The following is a 14,891-nucleotide window of genomic DNA, read 5'->3' as shown; positions in this document are numbered from 1 at the left end:
AGGATGCGTTCAGTGCGAAACTTGTTTTCAGTGATGAAGCAACATTTTTTCTTAATGGTGAAGTGAACAGACACAATGTGCGAATCTGGGCAGTAGAGAATCCTCACGCATTCGTGCAGCAAATTCGCAATTCACCAAAAGTTAACGTGTTTTGTGCAATCTCACGGTTTAAAGTTTACAGGTCCTTTTTCTTCTGCGAAAAAAACGTTACAGGACACGTGTATCTGGACATGCTGGAAAATTGGCTCATGCCACAACTGGAGACCGACAGCGCCGACTTCATCTTTCAACAGGATGGTGCTCCACCGCACTTCCATCATGATGTTCGGCATTTCTTAAACAGGAGATTGGAAAACCGATGGATCGGTCGTGGTGGAGATCACAATCAGCAATTCATGTCATAGCCTCCACACTCTCCCGACTTAACCCCTTGCGATTTCTTTCTGTGGGGTTATGTGAAAGATTCAGTGTTTAAACCTCCTCTACCAAGAAACGTGCCAGAACTGTGAGATTGCATCAACGATGCTTTCGAACTCATTGATGGGGACATGTTGCGCCGAATGTGGGAGGAACTTAATTATCGGCTTGATGTCTGCCAAATCACTAAAGGGGCACATATCGAACATTTGTGAATGCCTAAAAAAACTTATTGAGTTTTTGTATGTGTGTGCAAAGCATTGTGAAAATATCTCAGATAATAAAGTTGTTGTAGAGCTGTGAAATCGCTTCAATCATTTGTAATAACCCTGTAGTTCTGGGTGAAGATTTTAATTTGCCGGATATAGACTGGGAGACTCAAACGTTCATAACGAGTGGCAGGGACAAAGAATCCAGTGAAATTTTTTTAAGTGCTTTATCTGAAAACTACCTTGAGCAGTTAAACAGAGAACCGACTCGTGGCGATAACATATTAGACCTTCTGATGACAAACAGACCCGAACTATTTGAAACAGTTAATGTAGAACAGGGAATCAGCGATCATAAAGCGGTTACTGCATCAGTGATTTCAGCCGTAAACAGAAATATTAAAAAAGGTAGGAAGATTTTTCTGTTTAGCAAAAGTGACAAAAAGCAGATTTCAGAGTACCTGATGGCTCAACACAAAAGTTTTGTCTCAAGTACAGATAGTGTTGAGGATCAGTGGACAAAGTTCAAAACCATTGTACAATATGCATTAGATGAGTATGTGCCAAGCAAGATCGTATGAGATGGAAAAGAGCCACCGTGGTACAACAACCGAGTTAGAAAACTGCTGCGGAAGCAAAGGGAACTTCACAGCAAACATAAACTTAGCCAAAGCCTTGCAGACAAACAAAAATTACGCGAAGTGAAATGTAGTGTGAGGAGGGCTATGCGAGGTGCGTTCAATGAATTCGAAAGTAAAGTTCTATGTACTGACTTGGAAGAAAATCCTAAGAAATTTTGGTCTTATGTCAAAGCGGTAGGTGGATCAAAACAAAATGTCCAGACACTCTGTGACCAAAATGGTACTGAAACAGAGGATGACAGACTAAAGGCCGAAATACTAAAGGTCTTTCTCCAAAGCTGTTTCACAGAGGAAGACGGCACTGTAGTTCCTTCTCTAGATTGTCACACAGATGACAGAATGGTAGATATCGAAATAGACAACAGAGGGATAGAGAAACAATTAAAATCGCTCAGAAGAGGAAAGGCCGCTGGACCTGATGGGATACCAGTTCGATTTTACGCAGAGTATGCGAAGGAACTTGCCCCTCTTCTTGCAGCGGTGTACCGTAGGTCTCTAGAAGAGTGTAGCGTTCCAAAGGATTGGAAAAGGGCACAGGTCATCCCCGTTTTCAAGAAGGGACGTCGAACAGATGTGCAGAACTATAGACCTATATCTCTAAAGTCGATCAGTTGTAGAATTTTGGAACACGTATTATCCATAGACAAGGGTTCACAGGTAGATGCTGTGTTTCTTGACTTTCGCAAGGCGTTCAATACAGTTCCCCACAGTCGTTTAATGAACAAAGTAAGAGCATATGGTCTATCAGACCAATTGTGTGATTGGATTGAAGAGTTCCTGGATAACAGAATGCAGCATGTCATTCTCAATGGAGAGGAGCAAGAGTGATTTCAGGTGTGCCGCAGGGGAGTGTCGTAGGACTGTTGCTATTCACAATATACATAAATGACCTTGTGGATGACATCAGAAGTTCACTGAGGCTTTTTGCGGATGATGCTGTGGTATATTGAGAGGTTGTAACAATGGAAAATTGTACTGAAATGCAGAAGAATCTGCAGTGAATTGACACATGGTGCAGGGAATGGCAATTGAATCTCAATGTAGACAAGTGTAATGTGCTGCAAATACGTAGAAAGAAAGATCCCTTATCATTTAGCTACAATATAGCAGGTCAGCAACTGGAAGCAGTTAATGCCATAAATTATCTGGGAGTGCGCATTAGGACTGATTTAAAATGGAATGATCATATAAAGTTGATCGTCGGTAAAGCAGATGCCAGACTGAGATTCATTGGAAGAATCCTAAGGAAAACCAATCCAAAAACAAAGGAAGTTTGTTACAGTACGCTTGTTCACCCACTGCTTGAATACTGCTCCATAGTGTGGGATCCGTACCAGATAGGGTTGATAGAAGAGATAAAGAAGATCCAACGGAGAGCAGCACACTTCGTTACAGGATCATTTAGTAATCGCGAAAGTGTTACTGAGATGATAGATAAACTCCAGTGGAAGACTCTGCAGGAGAGATGCTCAGTAGCTCAGTACGGGCTTTTGTTGAAGTTTCGAGAGCATACCTTCACCGAAGAGTCAAGCAGTATATTGCTCCTTCCTACGTATATCTCGCGAAGAGATCATGAGGATAAATTCAGAGAGATTAGAGCCCACACACAGGCATACCGACAATCCTTCTTTCCACGAACAATACGAGACTGAAATAGAAGGGAGAACCGATAGAGGTACTCAAGGTACCCTCCGCCACACACCGGCGGGTGGCTTGCGGAGTATGGATGTAGATGTAGAATCCAATGTGAGAAAATAGACGTGGCAACAGGGGTATGTGATAGACAGAGTTTACAGTGGGGATAAAAGAAGTGTGGTCATACAAGACATGTGCAGAGGCAATGTACCCAGTCACCAATGAATAGAGGAAGAGGTGGAAATCAGCAGTGTGGAGGATGGAGACGTGGAGTTAGTAGAGGTGGACATTCTTAAATAGCAGATGGGGCCTCCCTTCTTGCAGCGTTGTACCTTAGGTCTCTAGAAGAGCATAGTGTTCCAAAGGATTGGAAAAAGGCACAGGTCATCCCCGTTTTCAAGAAGGGACGTCGAACAGATGTGCAGAACTATAGACCTATATCTCTAATGTCGATCAGTTGTAGAATTTTGGAACACGTATTATGTTCGAGTATAATGACTTTTCTGGAGACTAGAAATCTACTTTGTAGGAATCAGCGTGGGTTTCGAAAAAGACGATCGTGTGAAACCCAGCTCGCACTATTCGTCCACGAGACTCAGAGGGCCATAGGCACGGGTTACCAGGTAGATGCCGTGTTTCTTGACTTTCGCAAGGCGTTCGATACAGTTCCCCACAGACGTTTAATGAACAAAGTAATAGCATATGGACTATCAGACCAATTGTGTGATTGGATTGAAGAGTTTCTAGATAATAAAACACAGCATGTCATTCTCAATGGAGAGAAGTCTTCCGAAGTAAGAGTGATTTAAGGTGTGCCGCAGGGGAGTGTCGTAGGACCGTTGCTATTCACAATATACATAAATGAACTTGTGGATGACATCGGAAGTTCACTGAGGCTTTTTGCGGATGATGCTGTGGTATATTGAGAGGTTGTAACAATGGAAAATTGTACTGAAATGCAGGAGGATCTGCAGTGAATTGACGCATGGTGCAGGGAATGGCAATTGAATCTCAATGTAGACAAGTGTAATATGCTGCAAATACATAGAAAGAAAGATCCCTTATCATTTAGCTACAATATAGCAGGTCAGCAACTGGAAGCAGTTAATTCCATAAATTATCTGGGAGTATGCATTAGGATTGATTTAAAATGGAATGATCATATAAAGTTGATTGTCGGTAAAGCAGGTGCCAGACTGAGATTCATTGGAAGAATCCTAAGGAAATGCAATCTGAAAACAATGGGAGTAGGTCACAGTACGCTTGTTCGCCCACTGCTTGAATACTGCTCCATAGTGTGGGATTCGTACCAGATAGGGTTGATAGAAGAGATAGAGAAGATCCAATGGAGAGCAGCGCGCTTTGTTACAGGATCACTTAGTAATCGGGAAAGCATTACGGAGATGATAGATAAACTCCAGTGGAAGACTGTGCAGGAGAGACGCTCAGTAGCTCGGTATGGGCTTTTGTTGAAGCTTCGAGAACATACCTTCACCGAGGAGTCAAGCAGTATATTGCTACCTCCTACGTATATCTCGCGAAGAGACCCTGAGGATAAAATCAGAGAGATTAGAGCCCACACAGAGGCATACCAACAATCCTTCTTTCCACGAGCAATACGAGACTGGAATAGAAGGGAGAACCGATAGAGGTACTCAAGGTACCCTCCACCACACACTGTCGAGTGGCTTGTGGAGTATGGACGTAAATGTAGATGTAGTTTAATAGGATGGAGGTTGTGGAGTGGGGGATAAGGAGGTCACACCTTTGGGGTCAGTGACAGTTGACTTTCCCATAGGGAAAGTCCGATTTGATGCATGCGTGGAGATAGTACCATGGGTAAACGAGGGCTACAACATTATCCTAGGAGTAGATTTCTTGCATCAACATCATACCAAAATTGACCTTGGACAACAAACTATGGAACTTGGTGGAATGTTATTTCAGCTAGGGGAAACTGTTGTCGGTGCAGAGCTGTCGCAAGGGGCGTTCAACTTAATGAACAAACCAATTGAACTGCGTACATTAGCATCAAGCTTAATTCGCATGAGTGTGTGTCTGGTGGCACCGGGAAGTCGCTTTGGGTAAGTGTGGAATCTAATGTACCTGTGGGTACAGCATGTGTTATTGAACCATTGGAGGATAATGAAGTTTTGGGTCCATTTGGTTGTTTTGTGAAACATAGTATTGTACACATACAGGAGGGGGACGACAGGCGAGTAGTTCCTGTGAATGTGGATAATTTTAGTGCTGTAGACGTGAATTTGAGAAAATATTTTAAGTAGCAAATTTGCATGTGCCAAATGACGAAGACTGGTGTTCGAGAGGAAGGCGAAGCGATCAACCACTAACTGCTGATAGAACTGCATTGCGTGACAAAATTAAGCATTCGAAAGGAGGAGAAAGAGAGCATATGGAAGAATTATTGTGGGAATTTAAGGATGTGTTTTACCACAAGGGCCATTACCAACAACTCCATTAGTTCAACATAGGATACCAACAGGGAATAAAGCACCTGTTTACTATAAACCATACAGAATACTGATATATTTGCAGTCGATTGTGGAGGATTTCATTGATCAACAGCTTGTGGATGGTATTATAGAGCACAGTAATAGTTGCTGTGGAGTGGACATTGTTGTTGTGCCTAAAAAATCTATGTATGGAACTAAGAAATACAGGTTCTGTTGTGACTACCGATACCTCAATAATAAGGCAGTAATGGGCGCATACCCCATTCCAAACATATTGGAGACTTTGGATCACTTAGGACAGTGCCAGTACTTTTCTACAATGGATTTGACCAGTGGTTATCATCAGTTAGAGGTGGCTCCAGGGGATCGTCCAAAAATTGCGTTCTCTACTCCTCGTGGCCATTACCAGTACATTAGAATGCCATTTGGTTTGAAAAATGGTCCGGAAATGTTTCAGAGTTCGCTAGACAGTGTCTTGAGGGGTTTGAAACCATGGCAGTGTCTTGTCTATTTGGATGACATTATAGTGTTCAAAAATGGTTCAAATGGCTCTGAGCACTATCGGACTTAACATCTGAGGTCATCAGTCCCCTAGAACTTAGAATTACTTAAACCTAAGTAACCTAAGGACATCACACACATCCATGCCCAAGGCAGGATTCGAACCTGCAACCGTAACAGTTGCACGGTTCCGGACTGAAGCGCCTAGAACCGCATGGCCACTGCGGCCGGCCATTATAGTGTGTTCAAGAAGTATGGAGCAACATAGACAGCACTTAAGGGAAGTGTTTATGAGGTTAAGAGCAGCTCATTTGACGTTGAGCCTGGAGAAGTGTCATTTTGCATTAGAAGAAGTAAAATATTTGGGTCATATTATCAGTAAGGACGGAGTTTGAACAGATCTGAGGTTGGTACAGGCTGTAACGGATTTTCAGGAACTGAAAACAGTTAAGGAAGTGCAAGCATTCATCGGAATTTGCAATTTCTATTGAAAGTTCGTGAAGGGTTTTGCAGATTTAGCACAGCCATTGACATGATTGTTACGGAAGGGTGTGAAATTTGAGTGGACTGAAGAGTGTCAGAAAGCATTTGACAAATTGAAAGAAGTGTTAACATCAAGTCCGGTTCTTGAGTTTCCAGATTTTGAAAAGGAATTTATTTTAGCAAGCGATGCATCGAATCAAGCATTAGGGTGTGTTCTTAGTCAGCAAATTGATGGGAAAGAACATGCTGTAGCTTACGCGTCTAGGCAGTTGAATGCAGCAGAGAGGAATTACTCATCAACAGAGATGGAGATGCTTAGCATAATCTATGGAATCACATATTTTCAATGTTATTTATATGGGAGAAGATTTCAGGAAGTGACAGATCATGCTGCGTTGAAGTGGTTGTTGGGGTTGAAGGATCTATCCACTAGACTCAATAGGTGGGCTGTGAGGCTTAGTGAATTTGACTACTAGGTGGTGCACAAGCCTGGGAAGAAGCACAGTAATGTGGATGCACTAAGTAGGAAAGTGGTAAAAGTAGAAGTCATAGGTTATGACCTAGCAGTACAACAAGAATTACAGGGCGCGGACAACAATTGTAAATTGTATCGGACACAACCACAATTTAAGATGCACGTCGGTCTTCTGTGCAGGGAAATGAAGTTAGGGCCATAGTAGTGTCAGCGAAACTGAGATGATGTTTTAAAGGAAGCACATGATCACATGTTATCTGGTAATGGCGGGTGTAGAGCAACGAATAGGAGTGTGGCAGAGAGATATTGGCATAGATGTGGATCAGTATGCTAAGAATTGTATACCATGTGCGCAGAGAGCAGGTTTGAGTCAGAAACAGATTCAGCTACAACAATTGCTGGAAGCGACATGTCATTGCTGGAAGGGACAGGTCCATTCTATATGTTGGGGATTGATGTCTTAGTACCTTACAGGCAAACACCATCGGGGAACAGATTCACTCTGACAATAATAGACAATTTTTCGAAGTATGTGGAGATGGTGGCTATGCCAAATCAACAGGCAGCAGTGGTCGCACAGGTGTTAAAAAAAACTGGATTATGAAGTTTGGTGTACCAGAGACAATAATAACTGACCAAGGGACCAACTTCATGTTGGATTTAATGAAGGAACTGTGTAAATTGTTGAATGTAAAGAAGTTGAGGATGAGTGTGTCGCATCCACAGGTGAATGGAAGGACAGAACGGGTACACAGGAATTTCGGGAAGATGTTGAGTTTTTATGTGGATTCTCATCACCATCAGTGGGATTTGAAGCATATTGTATTGAGGTAGTGTACGGGTGAAAAATGCCATCACTGTTTGATTTGGTGAGGCTACAGAAAGGAAAGACCAGTGAATCTGTATGTCAATTAGTGAGAACAATTTGGGATGTTTGGAAATAGGTACAAAAGGCGAATATGAAGGCTTTTGAAAGGCAGGAAGACGCATTGAAGCGGAAAGGAAGTTTACTGCAGTATAGAATGGGGCAATGGGTAATGCTGTCCAGCTCCTATCCGCCAAAAGGGAAACCGAAGAAGTTCCTCATGAGGTATCAAGGGCCATACTAATAAGTTGAAACCACATCCCCCGTTAATGTTAAGCTTCAGCTGCCAACTAGAACAACGATAGTACACATTGGGTGGTTATGGCCATTTAAGGGTTGTCCCAATGTGATTCCAGGCATTTCGTAGGAAAGGAAGAGCAAGAAAGAGAGAGTGAAGAGAGGTGTTCAGTGCAGAGAAAACCAGGAAGATAGAGTACACCATGATGTACTGTATACTTTGCGATCCAGAAAGTAGTATTTGTAGTTTTTTGTTTTCTTTTTATGTATCATTGGGTTTGCATAGATTAATTAGGCATTGTATTTTCAAGTGGTGTGTGTGTTTTCGAGCATTGTGAGCCTGCTAGGGACAGCAGTCTTTCTGAAGAAGAAGGAAGGGTGATGGTGATCCCTGTCTTCAGGTCACTGAAAAAGGGAGAGTTGAGCAAGTTGGTAGAAGTAAAAAACTGAGGAGGTATTGCTGACCTCGGCAGTTAACAGCTGGTAGGCCAAGATGACAAGGGAGGAATTATGAAGCTGCCATCGAGGGAAGGTAATGGGATGTCCAGCCAGGGTGATAAGCACCAATCCGGACATGTGAAGGGTGCAGTTATTTTTAGGAAGGAGGGAAGAAATAGACTGTTCAAGGGACATCATGGAGCCAAAATTGAGCTTGCAACAGGTCGGGATGCATTGGATCTTCTCCACCTACGAAAATTTGATAGTAGTAGCAAGTTGTTTTGAGCAGGGAGTATTTGCAGAAACGAAACGTATAGAGCTCAAGGGTAGCAGAATTTTAATCAGTGGAACAGCATGTAACATAATAGGACCAACCTTCCACCTGCCAGCGTCAATTTCAGGAGTCATGCAATTGAATGTTACGCAGCCACAGCTGTACTGGCCAGAAGCCACTTTAGAGTTTTTGCCAAGGCAGAATCTGACTTTGTTAAATCAAACTATGGAGCCAGGTCTGTTGAGATCTGTAAACCGGTTCATTTTAGAGCAAGAGGGGCGCATATCAGCCGAACAGCTTGTGCAACATGTCGCTCAGTATAGGGAAAGGCCAAGACAAATAATGATCAGTTTGAACATCTCTGTGTCAGGTGCCTTCGCAGCCTTAACTTTTTTATGTGTTATTTTTATTCTGATCAGGCGGAGAGCTAATTCCAAGAGGGAACCAAGCGTAGTCCAAGTCCCAATGGATTGCTTACTGAGGGCGTGAGACGAGTAGGTAAGGGGTTGATCAAGCAGTGGTCGTCCAGAAAGGAATTTTTACGTTTTGTTTCATGTCATGTGTTTTAAGGGGCACTAGACCACATTTAAGTTTTCTAAAAGTAAGGAAGTATGTCATAGGTGCCAACCCAAACAAGTTAAGAGTTAGTTGAAGGTCGACCCAGGGGCCGGGTCTTTCCGAAGGGGGGAATAATGTAGTGGCACTACCGTTTGGGATAGGAAAAGTCAGTTTTGATACAATATTTCTGAGCGCACAAGTTAGAGCCAGGCGGGGGCGTGTTTACAGTGAGTTACGCTCACCAGCAATTGCGAAGTAAAATAGAGGCCACAGGGGTGTAGCACTGCCAGAAACAGTACACGCAGTGTTTTGCATGGCGCAAGTCACAGGCAGAAGGGGCTCATTGGCCAACCCAAGTGTTATGAGTATGTGACACGGAGCGGCGCATTTAATAGCAAAACAGAGGTGCACAGCCACATATAAATAGGTGTTGGTTCACTAACAAAGCATTCAAGTGTGGCAGCTCTCCTGGACAGTGGGGCATGTCACACCACAGGCTACACGCAGCAGCAGATGGGGTGCCAGTGTTCCAGTCCACGGCGGGTCACTGGTGTGACCCTCTGAGGCCAACGCGGGGTCCGTAGCCAGCCAGCGACGGGCCAGTCATCGATTCGCTACCGCAGGCAGTGGTCTTGGCTCCCAACACGCACCAGAGATATCCAAAGCGAATGTCGCAGATTCAGCTGCCGGATCGCGGGCGCTCATTGTCACCATGTTCTTAGCCACGCCAGCGAGGGAGTGTGCTGCGGGTTGCCTTGCAGCGTACGGCACTGAGGCAGCAGAGGCAAAGACCGCTGAGTCAGCTACCGGCACATCCTGACATCGTGGTCGTACAAGGTCAATACAGAGCAGTGCGTGCATGGGTCACTGAGGCAGCCATTCCACGCCTAGCCGTTTTGCAGTCAGCGAAGTGGTGTCCTCAGCATTGCAGGACCCGGTGACGCAGAACAAGGGAGACGCGGTACTGTAGTTGTAAACAATAAATCACTAGGAAAGCTCAGACGAGTCTTAATATGGTGCCTTCTACTTCTTCCCGCTACATTTGGTGTTGCTGTTACATTCGGTGTGAGAAGTTGCCACTACAGTATGTAACCCCTCATGTGACAGTATTGTGGTGCTATTTTTCAGTAGGGAATTGCTCATTCACACATGGCATATGTCTCAATGAACTGTCTGTATGACGTCAAGGTACTCCCATGGGCCAACAAGATCCTCTTATTCAATTTAAAAGGTTGTTTCAAGTCTTGAATAGACCTTCTAGTAGGGCCTATATATTTCTTTTGGGAGCAATGTTATTACAAATGTCTTTTGGCAGAAGCTTCTCTGTTACTTGTGCATTACTATGACAGTTTTCGTTGATGCCGAGCTGCAATAGGGATAAAATGAGTGTGTTTATATCTGTTTAGTGTACAACGAACGGATTTTCACAATGAGTCAGTCGTGACATTAAATTTATATAAATAACTCTTCCAGTATGTAATTCAATTTAAAGAAAAAATCCTTAAGTATCATTGTGTTATAATCTTAACAAACATTTTAACCTCATTAAAATCTGTATGATTGTGCTACTGCATCATCTTATAAATACTTACAAATGTTAAAATATTAAAATAAAGACATTTTGCAGTGGCTTTTGTCAGGGCAATAAATTGATTAGCTGGGGGGGAGGGCACTTCAACATTTATAACCAGTGATGTCACATGTCTTAGAATTTAAAAGACCTTAAAATGCCACTGGTTGATGTAAGAAGAGAGGGAGGGGATATGTGGCAGACTATTTGCGGGTTACATGACATGCTGGTAATTGGTAGCTCTCTATATAAATCAGTGATAAACTTCTGAAGGTCATGTTTTCCTGCTGGTAGTTGCAGAGAAACAATGACTGACTGTTCAGCATGTCACAGTAGTGTCCACTGAGGCTACTTTCCTGCGTCCATAGGCAGCCTATCATACTGGAATTGCTCACAGCCAGGATGCTGGAAGCCTGTAGCCATCTTCTCTGTTAATATTGTCAAGTTGCTTAAGGATTTCAGTTAATGCTTCTCAGAACTTAAGAGCCTACCCACAATTGCGATGGAGCTTCACTAGCACCTATCTGTTGTGCTGCTCCAACTGAAAATAGAATATCACTGATGTGGTAGGCTAGGATGTTCAGTGTACACGTATATGAGACAGAACACCTACAAGCCAGATGATGGTGGGTTTCAGTGTATAGGTACCTGTTGGCATGGATAGGTTTCTGCTGATGGAATTTATGCAGCTCTGCTTTTAACAGTATTTTATAAGATGATGCAGCTTTGACAACCTTTGCAGAAGCCTTTGTATTAAAATCTTTTAATATTTTGGATCAGATTGAATTGCCATCTTTTCAAACTTAGTTGCTTGACATTTTGGTTTTCCATTTTCAGACAGATCTTGGCAGTCAATGAAAAATCGGCTCCGTATTATCCGTCTCCATCCAGAAAGGTATGACCTAAGTGATGAAGATATAAGAAAGCTTGGAGGTATGCTTTATCACAAAGAGAAACATTTTTGGTTTATTTTATTATTTCTTTCTGAACAACTCTTTGTCAAATACTTGCATGTTATCTTGCTTCTACTTTCCATGTTTGTTTCTTATAAAGTGTACGATACCTTTCTTATGAATCAGCTGGGAATTACCACATCCTAGGAACACAGTTTTATAGCTTCCTTATGATTGAATTTTTTTTAAACTGTTGTTTGTCAGTGTTAAAAGTATCCAACAGAAATAAATCTAACAGGCTGGTATTTAGTTATGTATTAGCAGGTGCAATAGATCATCCCACTCTAAGAGAGTTCACATTCCTTCATTGTGTCACATCTGTTTTCTGGGACCTTAGTTTGCCATAGACTGTTTATAAGTGTTCAGACAACGTATGACATAGTAAAGTTAACAACAAATCTGTTTCTTTAAAAAACTGCTGCTCCCTCACTTTTACTAATTAGCTGCTGTTTTTGTTCTGGATTTACAGTATAGAAAGCACATAAATTATCAGTATTATTACAGATTCTGTTTGAGTCATCTACTAAGTTAATGTTTAGTGCTTCATAGTTTCATGCTCACTTTTACAGTGCCCTTAGACATTTTTACACTTAGTTTACTGGATGCCATAATTGAATCGGCAGAACAGTCTATTGCCTCACAGGTCAAGCCTACAAATTTCTGTGTGTTTCAGATTTTTATTCTGTTATTTTCAGTTTTTTCTTTACTCCGTGAGGGAAATCAGGGCATGTGTATTATGCTTGTGCCCAATCTAAATGGCCAAAGATTGCAATCTTGTATCATTTCCCACAAGACAATGTGATAATATGTAGCAAATTTCTTTGGAAAGGTAGCAGTAATCAAAATTTCTCCATGGAGAATGTAATCTAAGAATCAGCATGCAGTTCCATTAAGTTATGTAGTGTCAATACTGCTTATTATTATATGTATATATATATATATATGTGTGTGTGTGTGTGTGTGTGTGTGTGTGTGTGTGTGTGTGTGTGTGTGTGTGTGTTTTATTTTTATTGAAGGATTTTCCCACCTTTTTCATTCAGAATCATTCAAATGTATTTGTATGTTATCTTTAGTATTTATACACATTGTCAGTAAATCTTACAGTATTTCTTGATTGATATCTCTTTTTTCCCATTACTTATTGCATGTTTTGAAGCACTGATTTCATGCAGCTGATCACATAATATTGGTGAGACCATTCATTGAATGAAAAGAAAATACAGAATCATGGAAGATGCACTGTATATGCTTACTAGTGCCTGTCTGAATAAAAGAATACAGGAAATATTTTTGTATTCATTGATTTACACTGTTTTGAAGCCAGTCTCATGTCGTGCTCGATTTTATTGATGAGTATTGTTTCTCCCAAAGACTGAACCTTGCATTATAAAATTATCTGTATTTTAGTGAAACATTCATTTGATCATATTACATTGCTTGGAGCTATGACTAAGGTCTTCGTCAAAAGATGTTTTTATATTCCTTTCAGCTTGTGTTGTTGTTCAGTCTGAAGACTGTGATTTGGTGGAGCTCTCCATGCTAATCTATCCTGTGCAAGCCTCTTCATCTCTGAGTAACCATTGAAAAACATTTAAACCAGCTTACTGTATCAATCATTTTTACCCCCACCCCCTCTTTCCCGCACTCCATTACCAAGCTGACGATTCCATCATGCCTCAGGCTATGTCCTTATTAACAGATATTTTCTTTTAGTCAAGTTGTGCCATAAATTTCTCTTTTTGTAAATTCAGTTTAGTACTTCCTCATTAGTTACTTGATCAACCTACCTTTCCTTCAGCAGTCTTCTGTTGCAACACATTTCAAAAGCTTTATTCCCTTGTTGCCTCAACTGCTTATTGTGCACATTTCACTTTTGTACAAGGCTACATTCCATACAAATGCCTTCACAAAAGGCTTACTAACACCTACATTTATATTAGTGTTAACAAATTTCTTTGTTTCAGAAATGCTTTTCTTACTATTTCCAGTCAGCATTTTGTATCATCTTCACTTCAACCATTGTCAGTTACTTTGCTGTCAAAATAATGAAACTTATTGACTACTTTTAATGTCTCATTTCCTTATCTAATTCCGTCAACATTTTACTATATTCAGTTACCCTTGCTTTACTTTTATTGATATACATCTTATAGTCTCTTTTCAGGACGCTATTAATTCCACTAAACTGCTTTTCTGAGTCCTTTGTCGTCTCTGACAAAATAACAGGGCCACCGGCAAACCTTGAAGTTTCTATTTTTTCTCCCTTCTTTTCTTCAATTTTCTCCTTTGTTCCCTTTGCTGAGCTCAGTGCAAAGATCAAATAACATTGGGATAGGCTTAAAACTTGTCTCCCTCCCTTCTCAACCACTGCTGCCCTTTTGAAACGCTTCGTCTGTAACTGCAGTCTGGTTTCTGTATGAGTTGTAAATAAGATATCCCTGCTATCTTTGTAATTTTAAAGAGGGTTTTTCATTCAATATTGTCAATAACTTGTGTCATGTCTAGCCCTCCCAGGGATCTCAATAATTCTGAGGTAATATAATGGACTCCAGGGGCCCTTTTTTTTTTTTTTTTTTTTTTTTTACTTACGTCATTCAGTAGTATTTCGAATTCTTGTACCATATATCCCTCATCTCATCTTCATCTATTTCCTCTTTCCTTTCTATAATATTGCTTTAAAGTTAGTTTCCCTTGTGTAGACATTCTATGTATTCCTTTCAGCTTTCTCTGGTTTTCTTAGTACTGGCTTACCATCTGTGCTCATGATATTCAAACAGCTGTTTATCTTTTGTCCAAAGATTTCTTTGATTTTCATATAGGCAGAATCTGTTTTTCCCGTAGCTATGGGTGCATTTCTCATCTAGTCTTTCCTGCTTTGCTATTTTGAACTTCCTGCAATCTCATTTTATATATGCCTGTATCCCCTTTCATCTGCTTCATTTGCTGTGTTTTCATATTTTCTCATTACATCAGTTTCATTTCTCATGGTAATCTCTTTTTGTTGACAGAGAAGTTCAGTGTTACATGTCCATACAGTCAGTGAAGTCTTGATGGGGTTAGTTGTATTTCATAGCTTTTTACATTATCACCAAACACAATACCTTCTGTAATACTTTTATTGGGAAGATGTGGTTAACTCTAGTCAGAAGCTAACCATTGTC

At 41.2% G+C, this 14,891-nt stretch overlaps 1 protein-coding gene across 1 annotated transcript in view; it reads left to right on the top strand.

Moving 5' to 3' along the window:
- LOC126481134 (uncharacterized) overlaps positions 1-14,891 on the top strand; it is a 177,319-nt gene that overhangs the window by 120,485 nt on the left and 41,943 nt on the right. Inside the window, exon 6 of the mRNA XM_050104688.1 lies at positions 11,615-11,710. Coding sequence (XP_049960645.1) covers positions 11,615-11,710 — 96 coding nt within the window. The remainder of the gene's footprint in view (positions 1-11,614; positions 11,711-14,891) is intronic.

Source organism: Schistocerca serialis, chromosome 1 (genome assembly GCF_023864345.2).
Source record: "Schistocerca serialis cubense isolate TAMUIC-IGC-003099 chromosome 1, iqSchSeri2.2, whole genome shotgun sequence".
NCBI classification, from domain to species: Eukaryota; Metazoa; Arthropoda; class Insecta; order Orthoptera; family Acrididae; genus Schistocerca; species Schistocerca serialis.
This window is presented reverse-complemented; position numbering and strand designations above follow the sequence as displayed.